This window comes from Ananas comosus, linkage group 15, assembly GCF_001540865.1.
Source record: "Ananas comosus cultivar F153 linkage group 15, ASM154086v1, whole genome shotgun sequence".
Classification (NCBI taxonomy): Eukaryota; Viridiplantae; Streptophyta; class Magnoliopsida; order Poales; family Bromeliaceae; genus Ananas; species Ananas comosus.
Genome location: NC_033635.1, coordinates 10,251,891 through 10,272,418, shown reverse-complemented (window position 1 = coordinate 10,272,418; position 20,528 = coordinate 10,251,891). Strand labels below are relative to the sequence as shown.

The following is a 20,528-nucleotide window of genomic DNA, read 5'->3' as shown; positions in this document are numbered from 1 at the left end:
AAATGAAACCACAGTACACTAACTTGATACACTTTAAACTATAGGGCACTAAAAGTGAGAAAGTGCGAAATCACAGGAGTGATATTTGAAGTTTACCTTTTTTTTTTTTTTTTAATCATTCATCATACAATAACAACACAATAATTAAGTATAATTTTATGAAAAATTTCTCATGCATTTATTGGTTGTATCAAGAGTGTTAAATAACATGTGATTACCCACTACATGTGACAACCTTGAGAAATGGGGTTTTCATGTGCTTATAATTAATAATTATCATGTGATTAAGAACTTGTAGCTTGTTATTAGATGTCACCATCTTGGGAATTGGGCTTGCTATTCCAAGCCCCTTGTCACATTTCAGAGTGTCCCTCTCCCATAATCTCTTTTTTTTTTTTTTTAATTTTTTTTCACAAGTTTTTATAGTACTTTTTGGATTGAAATAATTAATTTCATGCTTGTTAATATTAGATATCCATATCGTACTTAATTAATTAAAAAATATTTTTTTACAGTCCCATAGAAAAATAATGCAAAAAATTCTAAATAATTCGTCCCAACTCCATTTCGCGAACTAATATTGACCCTCAAGTATGTTATAAGTAAATTATTACAAATAGGCTAAATCATAAATTTTGGCCCTAAAACTCTAAGATATGTGGTATTTTGATCCCTGAATTATAATTCCTCATAATTTCTGACTCTAATTTTTAAAGTTACTGTAATTAAATCTCACGCTGCTATTAAGTTGATTGAATGACAATGTGTCACTAATGTGACTGTATTGTAACTAGTAATATGGCAATGAATAAAATAACACGTCATTATTATATCAAACAAAAACATATTTAATCAACTAAATTAAATTGTATGATTTAATTATGATAATCTAAAAAACTTGAGCCATAAATTAAAATAAATTAAAGTTTGAGATCCAAAATATCACTCGCCTCATTATTTGAAAATAAAAGTAAAATTTAGCCTTATTCTGACAAGCTCTATTTGGATGTCAGAATAAGTTATTCAGTAATATTCTGTTCAGTATAAAAATAGTTTTATTGTGATCGAAAATTAGAAGTTAGATTAAACGTCTAAAATAAAATAGCATATTCGGTCTTTTTTGAAATAAGATAAATTATCTCAGAGATAAAAAATATTGTCCTACCAAATTATAAACGTCAGAATTTTCAAACAGTAAAAATTAAATTTTTACCTCTTAATTAAAAAAAATGTTCATATTAAAAAGGTTTTCATCAACATACCCTAAGGGGATGCTTATTTCATCAAAAGTGAAGTAGATTGAAATTATTTTTAACCACAAAATATTNAATACATATAAAATTTTTTTCCACCGGAAATTATTTTTCACAATTTTACGTTGAACCAAACGGACCCTTTTATCTATAATTATTTTTCATATTAAAAAGGTTTTCATCAACATACCCTAAGGGGATGCTTATTTCATCAAAAGTGAAGTAGATTGAAATTATTTTTAACCACAAAATATTAAATTTTGTTGTTAAATTTCTCGTAAATTAAATTTGCCTGTAATTCCGCTTCTATTTAAGTAATATTTATTTTTAATATGAAAAATAATTATAGATAAAAGGGTCCGTTTGGTTCAACGTAAAATTGTGAAAAATAATTTCCGGTGGAAAAAAATTTTATATGTATTTAATTTGTAGAACAAAAATTAGTTTTTCATCGAATTTTATTTGGTTACAAGAAAAAAAACTATATTTGTCCGGTTTTGGAGAAAAAAAAAATTTAGGTAGCTTAATTTTTCATTTTTCAAAAAAAAAAAAAACAAAAAACAAAATTTTTAATTTTCCCTAAATTCTTAAAAATGTATTAAAAAATATTTTATCTTAAATAAATAATATTTTTTATATCAAAATTTTGATTCGTTTTACGAAACGCCACCTAAGCAAAAGCCTAAAACACTCTGACTACGCGAACGCGTGACGCCGATTGGCTGGCGCGTGCGTGGGCCCCACCTCTGGGAAAAAGCCAGGACCACTGAGCGAACGCCAGCTAAGCAACTCCGCGTGGTCCCATTGGACGAGGTTCTCTTGTGGGGCCCACAATAAATTTCGACACTACCGCGCAATTTACGGCGGGAATGAAGAAGTTTGTTGCGTGGACCACGGTCTATGGACCGAGTTCACAAAAGCGCAAAACTAAAAAAATATAGAGAAAACTTCAAATACCACTCCGTGGTTTCACACGTTCTCACTTTAGTACCCTGTAGTTTAAAGTGTATCAATTTAGTGACCAGTGGTTTTATTTTTATCTTTTTATTATCGATTCCACTAATTTTTTTTTGTTATAAATAAGTAATAAAGTTAAAACTAATGGGTACTAAAGTGAAAATTTTTGATAAATCTAGATGGGATATTTAAAATTTTTTTGTATATAATTTAACGAAATATTAACGAAAAAACTAAAGAAAAGATAAAAATGAAACAACAAAACACTAACTTAATACACTTTAAATCATACGGTAGTAAAGTAAGAAAGCTCAAAATCACATCAGAGGGTGGTATTTGAAGCTTACCCAAAAATATAACAATAATAATAATAATAATAATAATAATAATAATGGTTAATGGCATTTTTTGTTATAACCCTACAAATCAATAAAATTGTAAATACATCCATATAAGGCGGAGCTCTTAATCCCGCTCGCTGTTTGCGAGTCAGTTCGTGTTCCGCTTGAAATGAGCATGAGATTGATCGCTCGTTTAATAAACGAGCCGAACGCTAGTTAGAATCAGCTATCTCGAGTTTAGCTCGATATAGCTCGAATATATACATGGCGTAAATTATACTGTGAACTGATTTTTTTTTTTTTTCTGAAATTATTTTTACTATTCTTTTATAGCATTGAAGAACGAATGCTCCAAAACGTTTTCTGGCTATTTCGTCTTTGCACTTAAATTTTGAAAATGACACTAACCCATCCAAATAATCTATTTTTCGTTGCACGTAACTCGCTTTCGAGATGATATTAGTAGCGCAATTACATTATTCGGATGATTTTTTTTTTTGTCATTTTTTAAATTATAAGCTAGATTTTTAAAAAATCTTTTGTAAATATAAATGTTACTTATTATATAATTATTTGAATAATATCTAATATACACTTCAAAACTTCAGAAATATCTAATATAATCTTGGTCGATTAAAATGCCTTAATGATTTTTAGAAATCTCTTCAAATATTCCAAAACCTCTAGAATTTACTAATGAGATTTGAGATTTATAAGGGTATTTTGATAATTTCAGAATATATTTAAAAACTTTGAATAGTAGTCGGAGGAAAATAAGTAAAAATTTTTATATTATTTATAAATAGGGGCTGACCTTGATCGGGTTTGGGTCGGGTCATACTACACGCAAGTTTGATCTAAAAAATATTGGGCTTCGGGTCGAACTTTTACCCAACTTTTTTTTTAAAAAATTAACGCCGGTTCCAAACCCAAGCCCAATGCCGAATGCTCATCGGGCTTTGTTTAGGCGCCCACATGCATTTGGCGCATATACATTTTTGTTATATTAAATTGAAATAAAAATATCTATTTTTAAACGTTTAAAACTGGAATTTGATCACATCAAAAATTTAGCTTACCTCTAAAGCATCATCAATATTCAACTGAATCTCAAAATTTCATAGCATCAAAAGTTGTAATGCATATAATATAATGCGTAGTACACATTAAACTAGACTGAAATACTATCAATAGTAACAAGTTATTGATGCTATTAGTTTTTTAGCCCTTGGATTGAGAAATGTACAGTTATGATGATGAGGGTCCCCTAGCGTTGAGTGGGTGGTTGGTTGAAAAGCATAATCTAACGGGTAAAAATAATCAAAGGGTTAAATCTAAGGGTGGAAAACTCGATAGCATCAAACCTTTGGTGCTATCGATAGTATCTTAGCCGGACTGATATATATTCAGTGATGCGTATAACTCTACATACTAATACTACTTATAATATATCATCATATGAAAACTAGATATTTAGTTGTATGTATAACATATTGTCATATATGTCAATATATATTCTTAATAATAGGTCCAAAAATTTTTAAACCCGGCACAGATTCAAAATTATAATTTTAATACCCAAAGCCTGACCCATTCATAACCCATCGAGTTAGGCCTTCTTTGGATTTTACGTGGTTCGGATCATCAACCTGAGTAACCGATTTCTCGCATTCTGGTTAACTCAGGGTTTCGTACTTTCGTGTCATTGAATTTTCAACTTAAACTGATTCGCATCGGACTACATAAATTTTCTGAGTAAAAATTATACTGATATATTATTAATGAGTCAGCATCTATAATGCTGTGGCTTTTGATTGCGAACACGTAACAAAGAAAAAATTGGGTTCGATAAAAACGTATGGAGACCCCTCTACTATAAACAATTCTAAAATAGGCCACTCAATTGTACTCCCTTTTTGTTGAGACCTCTCGACTTTTATTTTATTTTTTTAAAATTAAGTGATTTTAGCAAAAGAAATTAGAATTTTTACATTAAAGGGATAACAAAAAGAGAAAAATTAAATCACAGGATACGATAGTGATACACTTTAAATCACAAAATACTAAAGTAAAAATATTTTTTTAAAAAAAATTATAAAAACTGAACTGAACTGAGGCTTTGTTTGGGATTGTGGAGAGATTGCGTTACGTGTGATAAGAATGGTTTGGGATTGTGGAGAGATTGCGTTACGTGTGATAAGAAAGTATGTTGGAAAAATACTTTGTTTGTTTCTGTACGTAATATTCCATTCCGCATATCGCGATGAGTCGGTTACTATATATTTTCTGCGGTCCCACCAAAAAACACAGAAACATATTCTTATATATTTTTTTCTTAACTTCATTTTATCTAATAACATTAGATAGGTCTCAATACCAACCAGAGTGATGTCACCCCAATTTAGACCCAATTAAGTCCATGGTCAAAGTCTTTACCTCCTAGGTTAGGAAAGTCTTTAATTAGTCTAATCCATCAACCCATCAATCCACTATTATTCTTTTGACTGATGACTATTATAGAGGAAACTAATTTTCAAATAAAAAAATATTTTGAGTTCCTCCAAAATTTTCTTATAATTATTCGTCTATTTCACTTTCGCCTCTTTGACTTTAAAAGTTTATATTTTACTTTTTTTTAATTTCAAAAGTTGTTTTAGGGGAGTACGGTGTCAGTAGAGAGGGCAAAATAATTAAATTATTCTTATTATTTTGTAAAAAAAATAATTTTTAATATATTTATATTATTTTAAAAAATATTTTTGGTATAAATTAAAAAAAATGAACAGAATAATAATGAAATGCTGACAGAGAGGACTAAATACAACAACATGAAATGTTGAAAAAATAAATATAAATTTTTAAAAATTAGAAAGAAAAAATAAAAAAATATATATTTATAAGGATGTTTTCTGTAATCTAACTCAATAATTATTATTTCATGATTTTTTTTTAATTTATACCCAATCAACGGTGTCACATGAAATGTTGAAAAAATAAATATAAATTTTTAAAAATTAGAAAGAAAAAATAAAAAAATATATATTTATAAGGATGTTTTCTGTAATCTAACTCAATAATTATTATTTCATGATTTTTTTTTCTTTCTCCTCCAATCAACGGTGTCACGTCTAACATCGAAAAACTAATTAAAAAAATATTAAATTAAGCAAAAGGTCGGACAAAATTCAAACTTAATACAGCTTAAAGGAGGGTTAGTATCCTATCCTATAACGAGATGACAGATTAGATCGAGTTATATTCAAAATAGCAAAAATTTGAGTTGGGTCAAATCGTGTTCGAAATGGCATGAAATTGGTTGGGTCGAGTCATAATTAAACTTCGTAATAATTATATTGTACGCTTTAGGTGAATTAATTGTATATTTTTAATAACATAAAATTTTTGAATTAATAATTAGCGACAATGACTCTTAAGTTCTACTCTAATATTATATTATTTTAATATAAGATGATTATTTTTAAAAAAATTAACAGCTGTGAGGATTGAGATACAGACAAAAGAGTCCTTTTCTAAAATAAAAAATTTTCACGACATTTGACAAGTCTACGAATATATTTATAAATTTTTAACATTTACAAGAATATATTTTCTTTTTATTATGATATTTTAAAGTTATAAATGATACTCACGTAATATCCTAACCCCTAAAACTTTGCTATTTTCTTTTTATTTTAGGCTTTAAATTTTAAAATATTATATTATAGTTTACTCTGAAAGAAAAATTATTATTTTATTCGGTCAATTCTTTGTCAAACTGATATTTTTAATTTTATTATTTAATTCTCAATGATAAATAAAAATATTATTCAAATGGATAATGTAGCATTGATATATGTGTATATTAGGAACTAATTTGTTTCGTAGGTCAAGTTCAAATTAAAGTAGGCTTTTCACTGAGTTACAGCGCAGATAAAATTTATTTTCTTATCGTTGTTTGTTTGTATAATTGTGAAATTGAAGTTCCACTTATTTTACTATTTATTTGATAAAAAATAAATGACGTAAAAGTTAAAAAGTATAAGAGATGAGTTCATATTTTATTTTTTCTCACTCTTTTTGTTATTTGATTTTGGACCAAAGTGGGGGTCAAAATCAATTGCGTTATTTTGGAAAATTTGTCACTTTTAAGTCAAAAAATAATTAAAATAATAAATAATTTAATAATAATAATAATAATAATAATAATAATATAATATTTTAGAATATAGAGGGGGAAATAAAATATAAGTATTAAAAAAAAAAAAAATCAGAGTCAATGGTCTCGTTTGCACGTCATGGGTCCCAGGAGATCGTTAAATATCCAATCCCATCATTCAAACCCTATTACTAACCACTCAAAAATATTTATAATAAATAATAAATATAATAAAATAAATATATATAAAAAATTTAAAAAAACACCTCATTTTACTATTCTCCGTTGACCATCCTCTCGTCCCACCGAGAATTTTTATTTATTATAATTTTTAAAGTTTAATTTGGCAGACTATATTAACATGTTGCTCATAAAAAAGTGATATTATATTTTAACTATTATCGCATTATTAATTATCGATTGTTATTATATTATTTTTATGTTAGTATTATATCAGTATTTAATCAACTAAATTAGATTAGGATAAATTACACGTTTGGTTCTCAAATTTTAATTTTTGATAATTTCTGACTTAAGATTTTAGATGTATTGTAATTAAGTGTTACAATCTAAATCAGCTGACTAAATATTGACGCATCATTTATATAAAAATAAGAACTAGGTCACTGTACTATTAGTAGTAACAAGTCATTGACGCTATTAGGTGGGTTCGGTTGTTAGAAAAAAGAATATGCGGTTAGGATAGTAGTAATTCTCGATTAGAAAAATAGTATTTTCTAGAATTGAGTGGGTAGTTGGTTGAATGGTATGACCTAACAAGTGAAAATGATCAGAAAGATAGATCTAACCGTAGAAAATTCGATAAAACCAAGCGTTTGGTACTATCAACTGTATAGTCGTAGCATTCGAAGAATAATTTCACATCAGATGAGAATAAAATTATCATTAAATATAAAAGAGGATTCTATTCTAGTAATAATAATAACTTGATATAAGTATTTTGAGTCAGTAATTTTGATTCAACGGATTATAATTTTGGTAAACTGAAACTATCATATGAGTCTTGACTCTTGATTGATGAATGGCAGGCTAAGTTATCCAAAAAAAAAAAAAAAAAATGATAAGACTAGCTGGACGAGTCTCACGCAGCCAGATGACTCTAATATTATTTATTCTTCACATCGCAATTAGTTAATCCAAGGCATCCATCATCCATATGGGCATGACTTCTCCTCCTCCTTCTCCTCTCTCCTTCCTCTTCCTCCTCTTCTTCCTCCTCGTCCCATATCTCTTCTCCTCCGCCATTTCCATTTCCAATTCTACCTCGACCTTCACTTCCGCGGACTCGCCATGGCTCCCAACGCGGAGCAACCAGTCCGCCCCTTTGTCCAACCCCACCCTGCGCTCCCGCAACGGCCTCTACCTCCTCGTCAACCGCTCCACCCTCGTCCTCTCCGACGGCGGCAAGGGCTACTGGACGGAGCGCGCCGGCATCGAGAAGCTCACCCCCGACGGCCAGCTCCAGATGGACAACGCCAACACCGACGTCGTGTCCGACCTGCGCCGCCCCGCCGCCCTCCGCCGCCTCACCCTCGACGACGACGGCAACCTCCGCGTCTACAGCCTGCGCCCCCCCTGGGAGGTCGTCTGGCAGGCCGTCCAGGAGCTCTGCACCGTCCCCGCCGCCTGCGGCAGGGGTAACAACTCCATCTGCCTCCCGAACGGCAGCTTCTCCACCTCCTGCGTCTGCCCTCCCGGCTTCCGCAACTCCTCCTCCGCCGCCGGCGGCACCTCCAGCTGCGCCCTCCGGCGAAGCTTTCTGCCCGACAGCAAGTTCCTCCGGCTCGACTACGTCAGCTTCGTCGCAGACGGCAACGAGTATGCAGAACACTCGCCGCTCAATTTCGACGGCTGCCGGTCGGCCTGCGTGCAGAATGCCACCTGCGTCGGATTCAGCTACGACTTCACCGGCGGCCGGACGTGCTACAATCACTTCGGCGCGCTCGTGGACGGCTACTGGTCGCCGGCCAACGCGATGGCGATGTTCGTCCGGGTGTCGGCGTCGGAGACGGACGCCAGCAATTTCACGGGGATGACGGCGCCGGTGGAGACGGTCTGCCCGGTGCGCGTGGCGCTGCCGGTGCCGCCCAAGGAGGGCAGCGCCACGCTGCGCAACGCGGCGGCCGTGGCGGGGCTGTTCGCGGCCGAGCTGCTCGTCGGCGTGCTCTCCTTCTGGGCCTTCCTCAGGAAGTACTCCAAGTACCGCGACATGGCGCGCACGTTCGGGCTCGAGCTCCTGCCCGGCGGCGGCGGCCCGAAGCGCTTCTCCTACGCCGAGCTCAAGGCCGCCACCGCCGACTTCTCCAACGTCGTCGGCCGCGGAGGGTAAGCTTAAGCTGTGCTATCTGATAACGGCGTTTTTAAATCTCTACACGCAGTACACTGATCAATACTCTTATTAAGCTATCGGAGAACAACGATATCTATCTTTAAATTTCTGCACGCAGCATTCAATACTCTTAAGCTAGCTCCCGGCGCCATAAAAATAGCGTCATATGGTAAAACAGTCCGAACCGCGTTAGCGAATTACAAGAAGCAAAACACAAAGCGTCACATGGAACATCCGGAGCTACAAACCGCATGCCTAAAACGGAAAGATAATTTGAGCGAGATGCGGTTGAATACATGGAGGAATGAATTTGTAGCCAACAAGAAATCGGCCGAAATATGATCCGAGGAAAAAGAGATGGAGATGTGGCCGAATGAACTTTCACGGCGGGATTAACTCAAATAATGGCAGCCCGAATTATAAATAAGAAAAAGCATGCCCGGAAGAGGAGTCTTTCACACGAGTAAGAGGCCACAACAAATTTCAATTCCTTTCTTTTTGGCATCTACAACTCTGTTAGGAGTTAGTTTCAGTAGATTTTCTCACTAGTTGCAGTACATTTTCTTGTTAGTTTTTTGATGTTACGAGCATGATAGAGTAGGGTTAGGGTTAGAGTTTATCTCCGAATCACTCGGCTCATCCAGTCGAGTTCGTGAATACTTGCGGAAGAACCCGGTTGAGCTCATCCCTCCTCAGCCGAATCTTTGGGGGCTCCAAAAGGGTCTGGATTGTTGGCAAGGCTAAAAAACACATCGCGACTGATGTCGTTGTCGCGCTTGACCTGCTAAGCCTTTTGGGCAACAATTCAGAATTCAGGATAGGATGGATTGGCCGAACTTCACCGCTCCCGCTCGGGATTTTAAAGTTTTTTCTTCTGCAGTACCTCGACGTGACATGAGCGTGAAAGAGGTTCAGGAATCAGTTTTCATCTGGAGTCACTCCAATCACTGTCTTTTTATCTTCCCTATTTAGTGGGGTTAACTTTGTTGTCCCAAGATACGCTAAGGCATCCTTGTTAAGGCATCCTTCTCGGTGTATAGTTTTACAAGGCTAGCAAACTCTAGCTTTTCGACTCATCAGTGGCGCACTCGAGAGTCACGTCAGGACCCGACTCTGCTTCCTCAGAAGGAACTTGACGTGGTTAACGCCTTGATCCGGCCTGTCGCGCTCCGCATTCGGTTCCTAGCCCAACAATAGCAAAAAAACAGGATGAGTTCAAGTTGCTTTATTTTTTCAAAAAGAATAAATTATACTATTCGTTCTTAAACATTGAGATTCGTGATATTTTGGTCTTCAAATTTTACGATGCGCAGTTGACATGGTGGTGATGCGTTTAGTATAAGTTTTCTGTCACATCAACAAAACATCAGCATTCATTGAAATCGCCTCTTTCGGAGTTTGAAGAACAAAAGTACAATTGAATAGAACTTGTGAGACTTGATACTTGATGATACTTTTTGAAATGACTTTATTTTGATTTAAAATTAACTTAAAATGTCAGAGAATGATGTTTTTGATATTTGGTATTCGATATCCGACAGGTACGGCATAGTCTACAAGGGGAATCTCCCCGACGGGCGCGTGATTGCGGTGAAGCGCCTCCTCAGCGTGGGCGGGGGCGAGGCGGAGTTCTGGGCGGAAGTGGCGGTGATCGCGCGAATGCACCACCTCAACCTGGTTCGGTTGTGGGGGTTCTGCGCCGAGAAGGACGAGCGCATGCTCGTCTACGAGTACGTCTCCAACGGCTCCCTCGACAAGTTCCTCTTCCGCCGTCCCGCCGCCGCCGCTACCGACGCCCCCCCTCTCCCGCTCCTCGACTGGAACATCCGCTACCGCATAGCCCTAGGCGTCGCGCGCGCAATTGCCTACTTACACGAGGAGTGCTTAGAGTGGGTCCTGCACTGCGACATCAAGCCGGAGAACATACTTCTGGAGGACGACTTCTGCCCTAAAGTTTCGGATTTCGGATTGTCGAAGTTAGCTACCAAGAAGGACAAGGTGACGATGTCGCGGATCCGGGGGACGAGAGGGTACTTGGCGCCGGAATGGGTTATCCAACGAGAGCCGATCACGGCGAAGGCCGACGTCTATAGCTTCGGGATGGTTCTCCTAGAGATCGTCTCCGGGAGGAGGAACTTCGAGTTTCAGAGAAAATCTGTCGATAGCGAGGAATGGTATATACTATCAAACTACTACTACGTTTGCTAGAGATGACTGTAGCTAAAAGCAGAAGCAGATAGAGCGAGCTTAATTTTCGAATTCGACAGGTACTTTCCGCGATGGGCTTTCGAGAAAGTGTACGTGGAGAAGAACGTCGGGGAGATACTCGACCCGAGGATAATGGAGAGCTACGACGAAACGGAGCACTCTGCGACGGTGGAGAGGATGGTGAAGACGGCGATGTGGTGCTTGCAGGATCGGGCGGAGACGCGGCCGTCGATGGGGAAGGTGGCGAAGATGCTCGAGGGGTCGGTGGAGATCACCGAGCCCTCGAAGCCGGCTATATTCTGCGACCCCGACGAATAGTTGAGCTCATTTTCACCAAGTAAATGTTCCGACGATATTCCGGCTACAGCAACGTTTAGTTCAGTTGGTTGGTATCTCTCAATAAATAAATAAATAAATGTATACGAAATAAGTTAAAAATATGAATTAAATGAAATTCAAATATGTTTGAGGTATACTTTGATTAATGTAACTATTCATCAAAATCTTGTTGATAGAATGTTTGAACTCTGTTACAAATAGTAAATTTGGAGCAATAAAGGAAATATAATATAAGCTAAATTATATTTGATTGCTATAAAATTTTGATGATTTAATGTGTGATATTTAATTTAATATTTAATAATTTCCCATCCTACACATATAGCTTAATCTCTTAAAACAATATGTTAATTTGCTTTTTTGAGATCCAAATCAATTCTTACAATTTAATTTCATTCATCCGCGCGTAACGAAATTTACCAACAATGATTTTAAAAACTTAGTGCTCAATTTATATTCATATTCGTGTTTGGGATATTGATCGATACTAAAATTTAAATCCATATTCCATAAAATCAAATTTGGAATGTTCAGTTTTAGATGGATACGTAAATGAATCAGATAATTGAGAAATATATGGAAATAAAAGAAAAAGGAGGATTTGTCGATGCATGTTTAAGCTGTTAAATATAAAAATTTTTAAACACCGTTCTCTAACCGCTTAAACTTTTAGCCTCCGTTTGGTTCGGAGTTAAGGAAAAAGTAGCTATTCCAGGAATAGAGTTAAGTTCAGGATTAAAGTGGGGTTAAAGTTTTTTTGTGTTTGGTTGAGGGTTGGAGTTAGTCTAGAATAATAAAAAATAGTGTTTGGTTGGAGTAGGTGGGATAAGAATATAATAATTGATAAAGAAGAATAATGATTGGTTGGAGTATGTGTGATAAGAAAGATAGTGGGTTATTATGAATAGAAAATAGTGTTTGGTTGGACTGTTGGAGTTTGGTGGGGTTAGGTGGGATTAACTAATCCGGAATAATTTATTTGAGGTGGGGTTAGCTTCCACCCCTTAACCCCCAACCAAACAAGGGCTTAGAGTACAACGGTTGTTTCACATGGTATCAGAGAAGGAGTTTCTGAGTTCTGAGTCACGCCAGGCTCCTAACATATTAATTTCCTCCCATTTAATTCAAGCTCACGTCATGAGCCGATTAAAAAGTCTCGAGCCCAGACGTAACGCTTAAGCTTTTAGAGTACAACGGTTCTTTCACAGCTACTACAAATTTCTAAATAAGATTTACAAAAGAAAAAGAAAAATTATGAATGAAAAAAAAAAAATTTAAATATGGACTTTGAAAACACATTAAAACTAGTTTTGGATTTAAATAATCTGAAGCTGAAAATCTTTTTAACTCGAGATCTTATTTCGATTCCAAATCTGAAACGAACAGTGAAACTTCAATCCATACGCAATAATTTTCAAATTCACAGTCGGATTTGTTAAATATAAAAATATATAAACACCGTCATCTAACAGCTTAAACTTTTAGAGTATAGCGGTTGTTTTATATGGTATCAAAATAGAAGATTCTGAGTTCGAGTCAATATCAAACCTCTAGCATTATTAATTTCCTTCCATTTAATTCATATCCACGTCATACACCTATAAAAAGTCTCGAACCTAAACGTCTCTTAAGCTTTTAGAGTACAACGGTTGTTTCACGTATTATCACAGTAGGAGGTACGGAGTTCAAGTTATGTATCCGCCTGGTGCTGATCATGTTATGCTGTGCCGTGCCGTGCCGTGCTGAAGGAATATGGGCCGCTACATTGCACGCTTTGGCCGTGATATAGGCCTAATAGAATCGAGCCCATTACATTGCTCTATCCTTAAAAGCTTTATTTGGGATTACGAAAAGCTACATTACATGCAGATAAAAATACAATAAAAATAAAATATTTATTTTTGAACGTAATATAGTATTCCATATTAATGTAAACCATACCTTTATATATTTTTATTTTAACTTCGTTTTATCTGTTAGCGTTAAATGGATCTCAATATCAAATTGGAACCCTATAAAATTTTAATGAATTATGTAGAAAGTTAAAAATATCTATATTAAAACAAGGATAATAAAATATATTCTAAATTCCTAAGTACTAAATTCTAAAACAAACAAAAAAAAATCTATACTAATCACATTTTGAAAACAAACTCATAAAAACCCATATTTTAAAAATAATAATAATCCAACAGCGAATAGGTTTATTGGTTACAGTATAAAAAAAATTTAAAAATAGATAATTGAGCAGCACCTTTAGTTTTTTTAAAAAAATAGTGTATTATGAAAAGTGGGAAAAAAGAATTGTGTAAAGTAAAGTGTGGTCTTAAGTATAATTAAGCCTAAATACATTCTAAATTACTAAATTATAAATTCTTTAAACAAAACATCCGTACTAATCACGTTTTGAAAACAAACTCACAAAAAAAAAATTTGTTTTAAAAAATATATATATAATAATCGAAGGATAATAACACATCACAAAAACAAATAAGGTGGGACCCACCTCCTCGGAATCCGCACAACCAGGTGTATCTATTTTGCCTGCACCCGGTGCACCATGCAATTGTACACCGCTTACATTTTATTAGTGTTTATATACTGTTTTATTATTGTGAATGAAGCTGGAAAATTTGTTGGTTCAAAGTTCACTGGTTCAATCAGTTAAATTATATGACACAATTTTTTCAACTAAATTTTTAACTAACTTTTTAAAATCATAAAATTTATACGATTTGCGGGGTTGTCGTGAGATTCACACGGAAAATAAGGAAGGCAGTGAGATCACGCCGATGAATATGAATGGTGAGGGGTCACATATTGTTTTAGTCAACAAATTTTTTTTCAATTCTACACACATGTATGATTTGAAAAGTTAACTACTGGTTTAGCATCGCTGTCTTTTTTTCAAAAATTTTCTAAAATACTAATTTTATGTAATTTAATAAACTGATGGAAGATATTTTTTTATTGTCATGATTGGTTAACTTATAATGCACTGAGTCAAGTGATAGATGACAATTTTTTTAAAAAAAGAAAGATTATTAAATTTCAGGTTATCGAATTTTTATTCTTTTTGTATTTTCTGGTTTAATGTGAGATAGTGTAGACCATTTTGAATCAATTATCTAATTATTCAGAATTTTGATTTTACTCTCTAACCTTTCAATTTATTTGATTTAAGTCGGTCAATCGTCCTTCGACTTTAAAATTTAAGTCAATTACTTATTTTAATAAATTTATAGTGGCGAAATTACATGAAGTGTACTGGTCATCAAAAGCGTCGTTAACATATTCAAATCAAATAAACTGAAAAATTACAAAGTAAAATTAAAAATTTTAAAAAGGCTGGGCGGTTGATTTAAAATAGTTCATAGTTTGAGTAAGTCCTATATGCCTTTATGAAAATAGAATTTGGAAGGAAAAAAAAGGTTATTTTTATTTTTTAAATTTCTAAACAAATATATTAAATAAAAGAATTATAAGCAATATATTATCTACTTTTTATTATTATTTTTATTTTTATTTTATTTTGGATAGTGGAATATAAAGTTGAATGTTGGTGCAGCCACTTCATAATTTCAATGTAAACAACTTTTTTTTTTCTTTTTTTCCTTTATATATACATAATTAGATTAGAAGAATTAAGACACTAATTTAATTGCACTTAATGCGAAAACTAGTTATTTGTTACTCAGAATCAATTTGAACTAATTTAAAAATTAAATTTTAAAATCTTAACAATAATTAAAAAAAAAAACTAGTTAAAATATCACTAAACATTGATTAGCTAGACTACAAAAGACTCTAATACTTTATACTTATCCTCATAAGTAAAATAACAATAATGGTGTTGGCCAATTCATTTTATGGAAGATGAAATGCAGGTTAAAATAGACTTTCGAATGAACTAGAGTTCGGATAAAAGTTATTTTTCTGCTGTTATTTGTTTGTATAGCTGCGAAACTAAAGTTTTTCTTATTCTGCTATTTGTATCAGAAAGTGAATTATGTAGAAGACAGTAAAAGATAGAGTTAGTGAGAGATAAATGACTATTTTCTTTTTTCCATCTCACTTTTTTTTTTTTTTTACGTAATTGACTCCGGTCTGAAGTGAGCGTTTTTCCAGAAAGATTGAGTTTCTACGGGATGTGAGTTATGAAACCAAACAACCAAAATAACTTTTCAATTCTATATACGCATAAAACAACATGGACCCTGCTGATCGGCGGGATCGCATTAGCCGATTAGAAAGGTTTAGGCACAACGAATCATTAGATTGCAACTTCATGGACCCTACTTTTAAAACTACAACTAATCTCCCACTAATTACCCACAAATTTTGTACTAAAGCCAATTATGCATATAAGCCTTTATTTTTTTTAATAAGAATGCTCTCCGGTCCCCACACAAATATATTCAGGTGAGCTCATTTCCGTGACTTATTTCTTATAAAGAAAGATATCGTACCAATCAGACTATTAATAGATGACTCACTGCACATAAATAGATTTAAACCCACGAACTGTCCCTCGTAATGAAGGTGCCCTATCAACCAGACAATCGATGGACGGCTATAGAGATGTATTATTAATCGGATGCAGTACAAATCAGATTATCGATGGATAGCTGTACACAGATAGAATCAACCTGACTATTTTTTCTCACAACAAAGGTGTCCTATCAACCAGACAATCGACGAATAGCTGCGCGAACGCCATTTCAAACAAAAGTTTTCTAATAAAGAGGTATTATTAATAGGATGTTTTACAAATTAGACAATTGATGGATAACTATACGCAGATAAAATCAACCCCGCAAATTGTTTCAAGGTGTCCTATCAACCGGACAATCGATGAATAGCTATGTAGACGTCATTTTAAGCAAAAAAATTTTAATAAAAAGGAGGTATTATTAACCGGATGTTGTACAAATCAGATCATCAATAGATGACTGTACGCAGATAAAATCAACCCTGCGAATTGTTTCTGATGACAAAGGTGTCCTATCAACTGAATAATTGATGGATAGCTATGCAGACATCATTTCAATCAAAAGTTCTTTAATAGAAATAAGGTATTATTAACCGAATGCTGTACAAATCAAACTCCATCAACGGGTGATTGTACATACGTAGAATCAAACCCGCGCATTGTTTCTCATAACAAAGGTGTTCTTATCAATCAAACAACTGATGGATAGCTATGTATGCGTCATTTCAAGCAAAAAATTTTCTAATAAAAAGAAGAAATTATTAAACGAATGTTGTACAAATCAAATCATCAACGGACGATTGCCCACAAGTAAAATCAGCCACACGAATTGTTTCTCATGATAAATGTGCCCTATCAATCAAACAACGGACGATTGCCCACAAGTAAAATCAGCCACACGAATTGTTTCCCATGATAAATGTGCCCTATCAATCAAACAATCGATAGTGCTGGCGCAGACGTTATTTTGACTTTTCTCTGATAGACCAGTTATGCTTAAGAGTAGATGGTTTCAATATAAATCCCAGTAAACTTTGAAATGAAATGAAGGTGTTATCACGCGGCAAATTAATGATCTCAAAAAATAAATAAAAATAATTTAAAATATATGAATGAAAAAAAAAGGTAACTATATGTCCAAACCAAAAGTAGAACTCACACACTCTCTTTCTCTCTCTCTCTCTCTTGAATGCTGTACAGCCCAATTTATGGGACCCATGACCACAAAATTTAGGGACAAAAACTCCACAACATTATAAGGACCCTCACTATAAATATTTCCAAAATAAATTATAATCATTTCGACAAATAAATTACGAATTTCGCGCGAAATTCGCGAAATTCACACCGAAAAGTTTCCTCCTCTGCTAGAACTCAGGGGCCCTCCGGGGAACCCCCTTGCGCCGCTGCTTTCGAGAGCCCTGATTCTCCTCCCCTGAATCGTACGGCTGTTGTTGCTGCTCCTGCTGCTGCTGCTGGTTCTGCGAGTACACGAGAGACGAGTCCGCCTCCTTATCGGTACCGTTCTCGTCAAGCTCGGACGTCGGATCGTGAATCGACGGCTCCGATCGCTCTGCAGCATTGTCATCCGACTGTCCTGATTCTTCCTCTTCTGATGCTTCTTCGGATAGCTGTACTCGAATTGTGACGTGAGTGAAAAAGTGTTGAGTTATGAAAAAGTTTGTGGATAAGAGAGGTGGAATTACAAAACTACCTTACAGGCGACGGAGCAGTAGCGGCTCAGATCGCTGCAAACGCTTTGACGGCAGATCCGGCACGCGGGGCCGCCGGAGTTGGGTTTGGACGGTGTAGATTTGTCGCGAGGGTTCAGATGCACCACCTTAGCACCATTCACAGTATAGGGCTAAAAACATGTCACACAATTAATTAATTAATTAAAAAAAGTAAAACAAAGAAAAGAAAAGAAAAGAAAACAATTTGATAACTAAACCCCCCCTTATTATCTATTTTTTTTCATTTAGGTTTTTATTATCAAATTTAATAACTCACTCAATTATTAACAATTTGATAAAAATCATCAATAAATTTGATAACATTTTTATTCCTCTTCCCCTAAAATTACTCAATTCTAAGAAATAGGACACCACAAAGTCTCAATGAAAAAAATAAAATAAAATTTGACTAATCTATTTCCAAATAGCCTATAATTGAGGGGATCTTCAATATATTTTATTTTTCTTCACATAATACATCTCCATGAAAATTCCAAATTAGTCTATTTATTTCATTGAAACTAAATTCAGGTTTAAGTAAAATTTTCAATTAACTAAAATGCAGGTAAAAATTACTTTTCCTTCGCTGTCTGTTTGTAGAGCTATGGACTAAAATTTATTCAATTTTGCTGTTTGTGTGGTAGAAAATAAACAAATCAAATAGTAAAAATATGAGATATTAATTAATATTTTATTTTAGTTATCGATAATTATATTTTGGGGATTTTAAATTTACGATGAATCAAACAACAAACATTATAATAGAAAACTACTTCATTCCTATCCACTTTTAGTGAAACAAACACGTCCCCTGATAAGTTTTCAAACAACCCAAAATTTGATAAATTTGATATAATTTACTTATGACCGAAAACTATTTCGTTCTTCTCCACTTTCAGTGAAGCCAAACAAACAAACAAACAAACGCTTCCAACAAATTTCCAAACAGTCCAAAAATTTGATAGTTTAAATTTATTTATGATCGAAAACTACGAAAGCCGATAAGTTTCCAAACAATTCAAAATTTGATAGATTTGATATAATTTATTGATGGCTGAAAACTATTTCATGTCTCTCATCCACTTTCAGTGAAACAAAACAAACAAATCCCGAAATGTTTCCAAACAATCCAAAATTTGAAAAATTCAATATAATTTATTTTCGACCGAAAACTACTTTATGTCTCTTCACTTTTAGTGAAACAGAACAAAAACATCCAGAAAAATTTCTAAAAAAATCAAAAATTTTGTAAATTCCAATAAAATCAAAAATTTTGTAAATTTGATATAATTTATTTACGACCGAAAACTACTTCACATCTCTCCACTTTCAGTCAAACAAAGTAAACGCATTTCCCAAAATTTGGTAAATTCGATATTATTTATTCGACTGAAAACTAATTCATTCCTCTCAACTTTCAGAAAAACAAACCGACAAGTTTCTAAGCACTTCAAAATTTGATATAATTTATTTATGACCGAAAATTACTTCACGTCTCTCCACTTCCAGTAAAACGGAACAAATACATCCCGAAGAAAAGTTAAGTTCCCAAACAATTCAAAATTTGATAAATTCAATATAATTTATTTATGATAAAAAAAAACTACTCCATATCTCTCCACTTTCCACATCCCCCAAAGAGTTTCCAAACAATCCAAAATTTGGTGAATTTTGATACAATTTATTCACAAATCAATAAAAAAAAAAACCAAAGAAAAAAAAAAAGTAGAGAGATAGAGAGAGAGAGAGATAGATTGTTTTTTTTTATCATAAATAAATTATATTGAATTTANTACAATTTATTCACAAATCAATAAAAAAAAACCAAAGTAAAAAAAAAAAAAGAAAAAGTAGAGAGATAGAGAGAGAGCAAGATATAAATTATTTTTTTTTATTTATTTTAGTACTCTGTGGTTTAAAATGTATCAATTTAGTATCTCGTAATTTGATAAATTCAGAGTTTCCACTCAATCCAAAATTTGGTGAATTTTGATACAATTTATTCACAAATCAATAAAAAAAAAAACCAAAGAAAAAAAAAAAGTAGAGAGATAGAGAGAGAGAGAGATAGATTGTTTTTTTTTTTATTTTAGTACTATGTGGTTTAAAATGTATCAATTTAGTATGTCGTGATTTGATAAATACAATATAATTTATTTATGATAAAAAAAACTACTCCATATACTTCCACTTTCGATGAAACAAAACAAACACATCCCCCAAAGAGTTTCCACTCAACCCGAAATTTGGTGAATTTTGATACAATTTATTCACAAATCAATAAAAAAAAACCAAAGTAAAAAAAAAAAAGAAAAAGTAGAGAGATAGAGAGAGAGCAAGATATAAATTATTTTTTTTTATTTATTTTAGTACTCTGTGGTTTAAAATGTATCAATTTAGTATCTCGTAATTTGATAAATTCAGAGTTTCCACTCAATCCAAAATTTGGTGAATTTTGATACAATTTATTCACAAATCAATAAAAAAAAATAATTTATATCTTGCTCTCTCTCTATCTCTCTACTTTTTCTTTTTTTTTTTTACTTTGGTTTTTTTTTATTGATTTGTGAATANCGGACGACGTCCCGGTAGACGTACTTGCGAATCTGCAGCAGGGTGTGGCCGGCGTGGCCCTGGCAGTGGGAGCACATCCTGCGCCTGCAGTCGACGCAGAACAAGTTCTCCTCCCCCTTCCGCAT

General features: G+C 33.7%; 2 protein-coding genes across 2 annotated transcripts; one reads left to right on the top strand and one right to left on the bottom strand.

Annotated features, from left to right (window-relative positions):
- LOC109721256 (G-type lectin S-receptor-like serine/threonine-protein kinase At1g34300) lies at positions 7,844 to 11,847 on the top strand. Its single transcript, XM_020248749.1, has 3 exons — positions 7,844 to 9,053; positions 10,599 to 11,231; positions 11,325 to 11,847. Exons 1-3 carry the CDS (start codon positions 7,885 to 7,887, stop codon positions 11,581 to 11,583), a joined length of 2,061 nt encoding a protein of 686 aa, XP_020104338.1. The 5' UTR covers positions 7,844 to 7,884; the 3' UTR covers positions 11,584 to 11,847.
- Positions 17,165 to 20,528, bottom strand: LOC109721079. Its single transcript, XM_020248498.1, has 3 exons — positions 20,409 to 20,528; positions 17,811 to 17,960; positions 17,165 to 17,727 (listed from the first exon to the last, which is right to left on the bottom strand). Exons 1-3 carry the CDS (start codon positions 20,526 to 20,528, stop codon positions 17,464 to 17,466), a joined length of 534 nt encoding a protein of 177 aa, XP_020104087.1. The 3' UTR covers positions 17,165 to 17,463.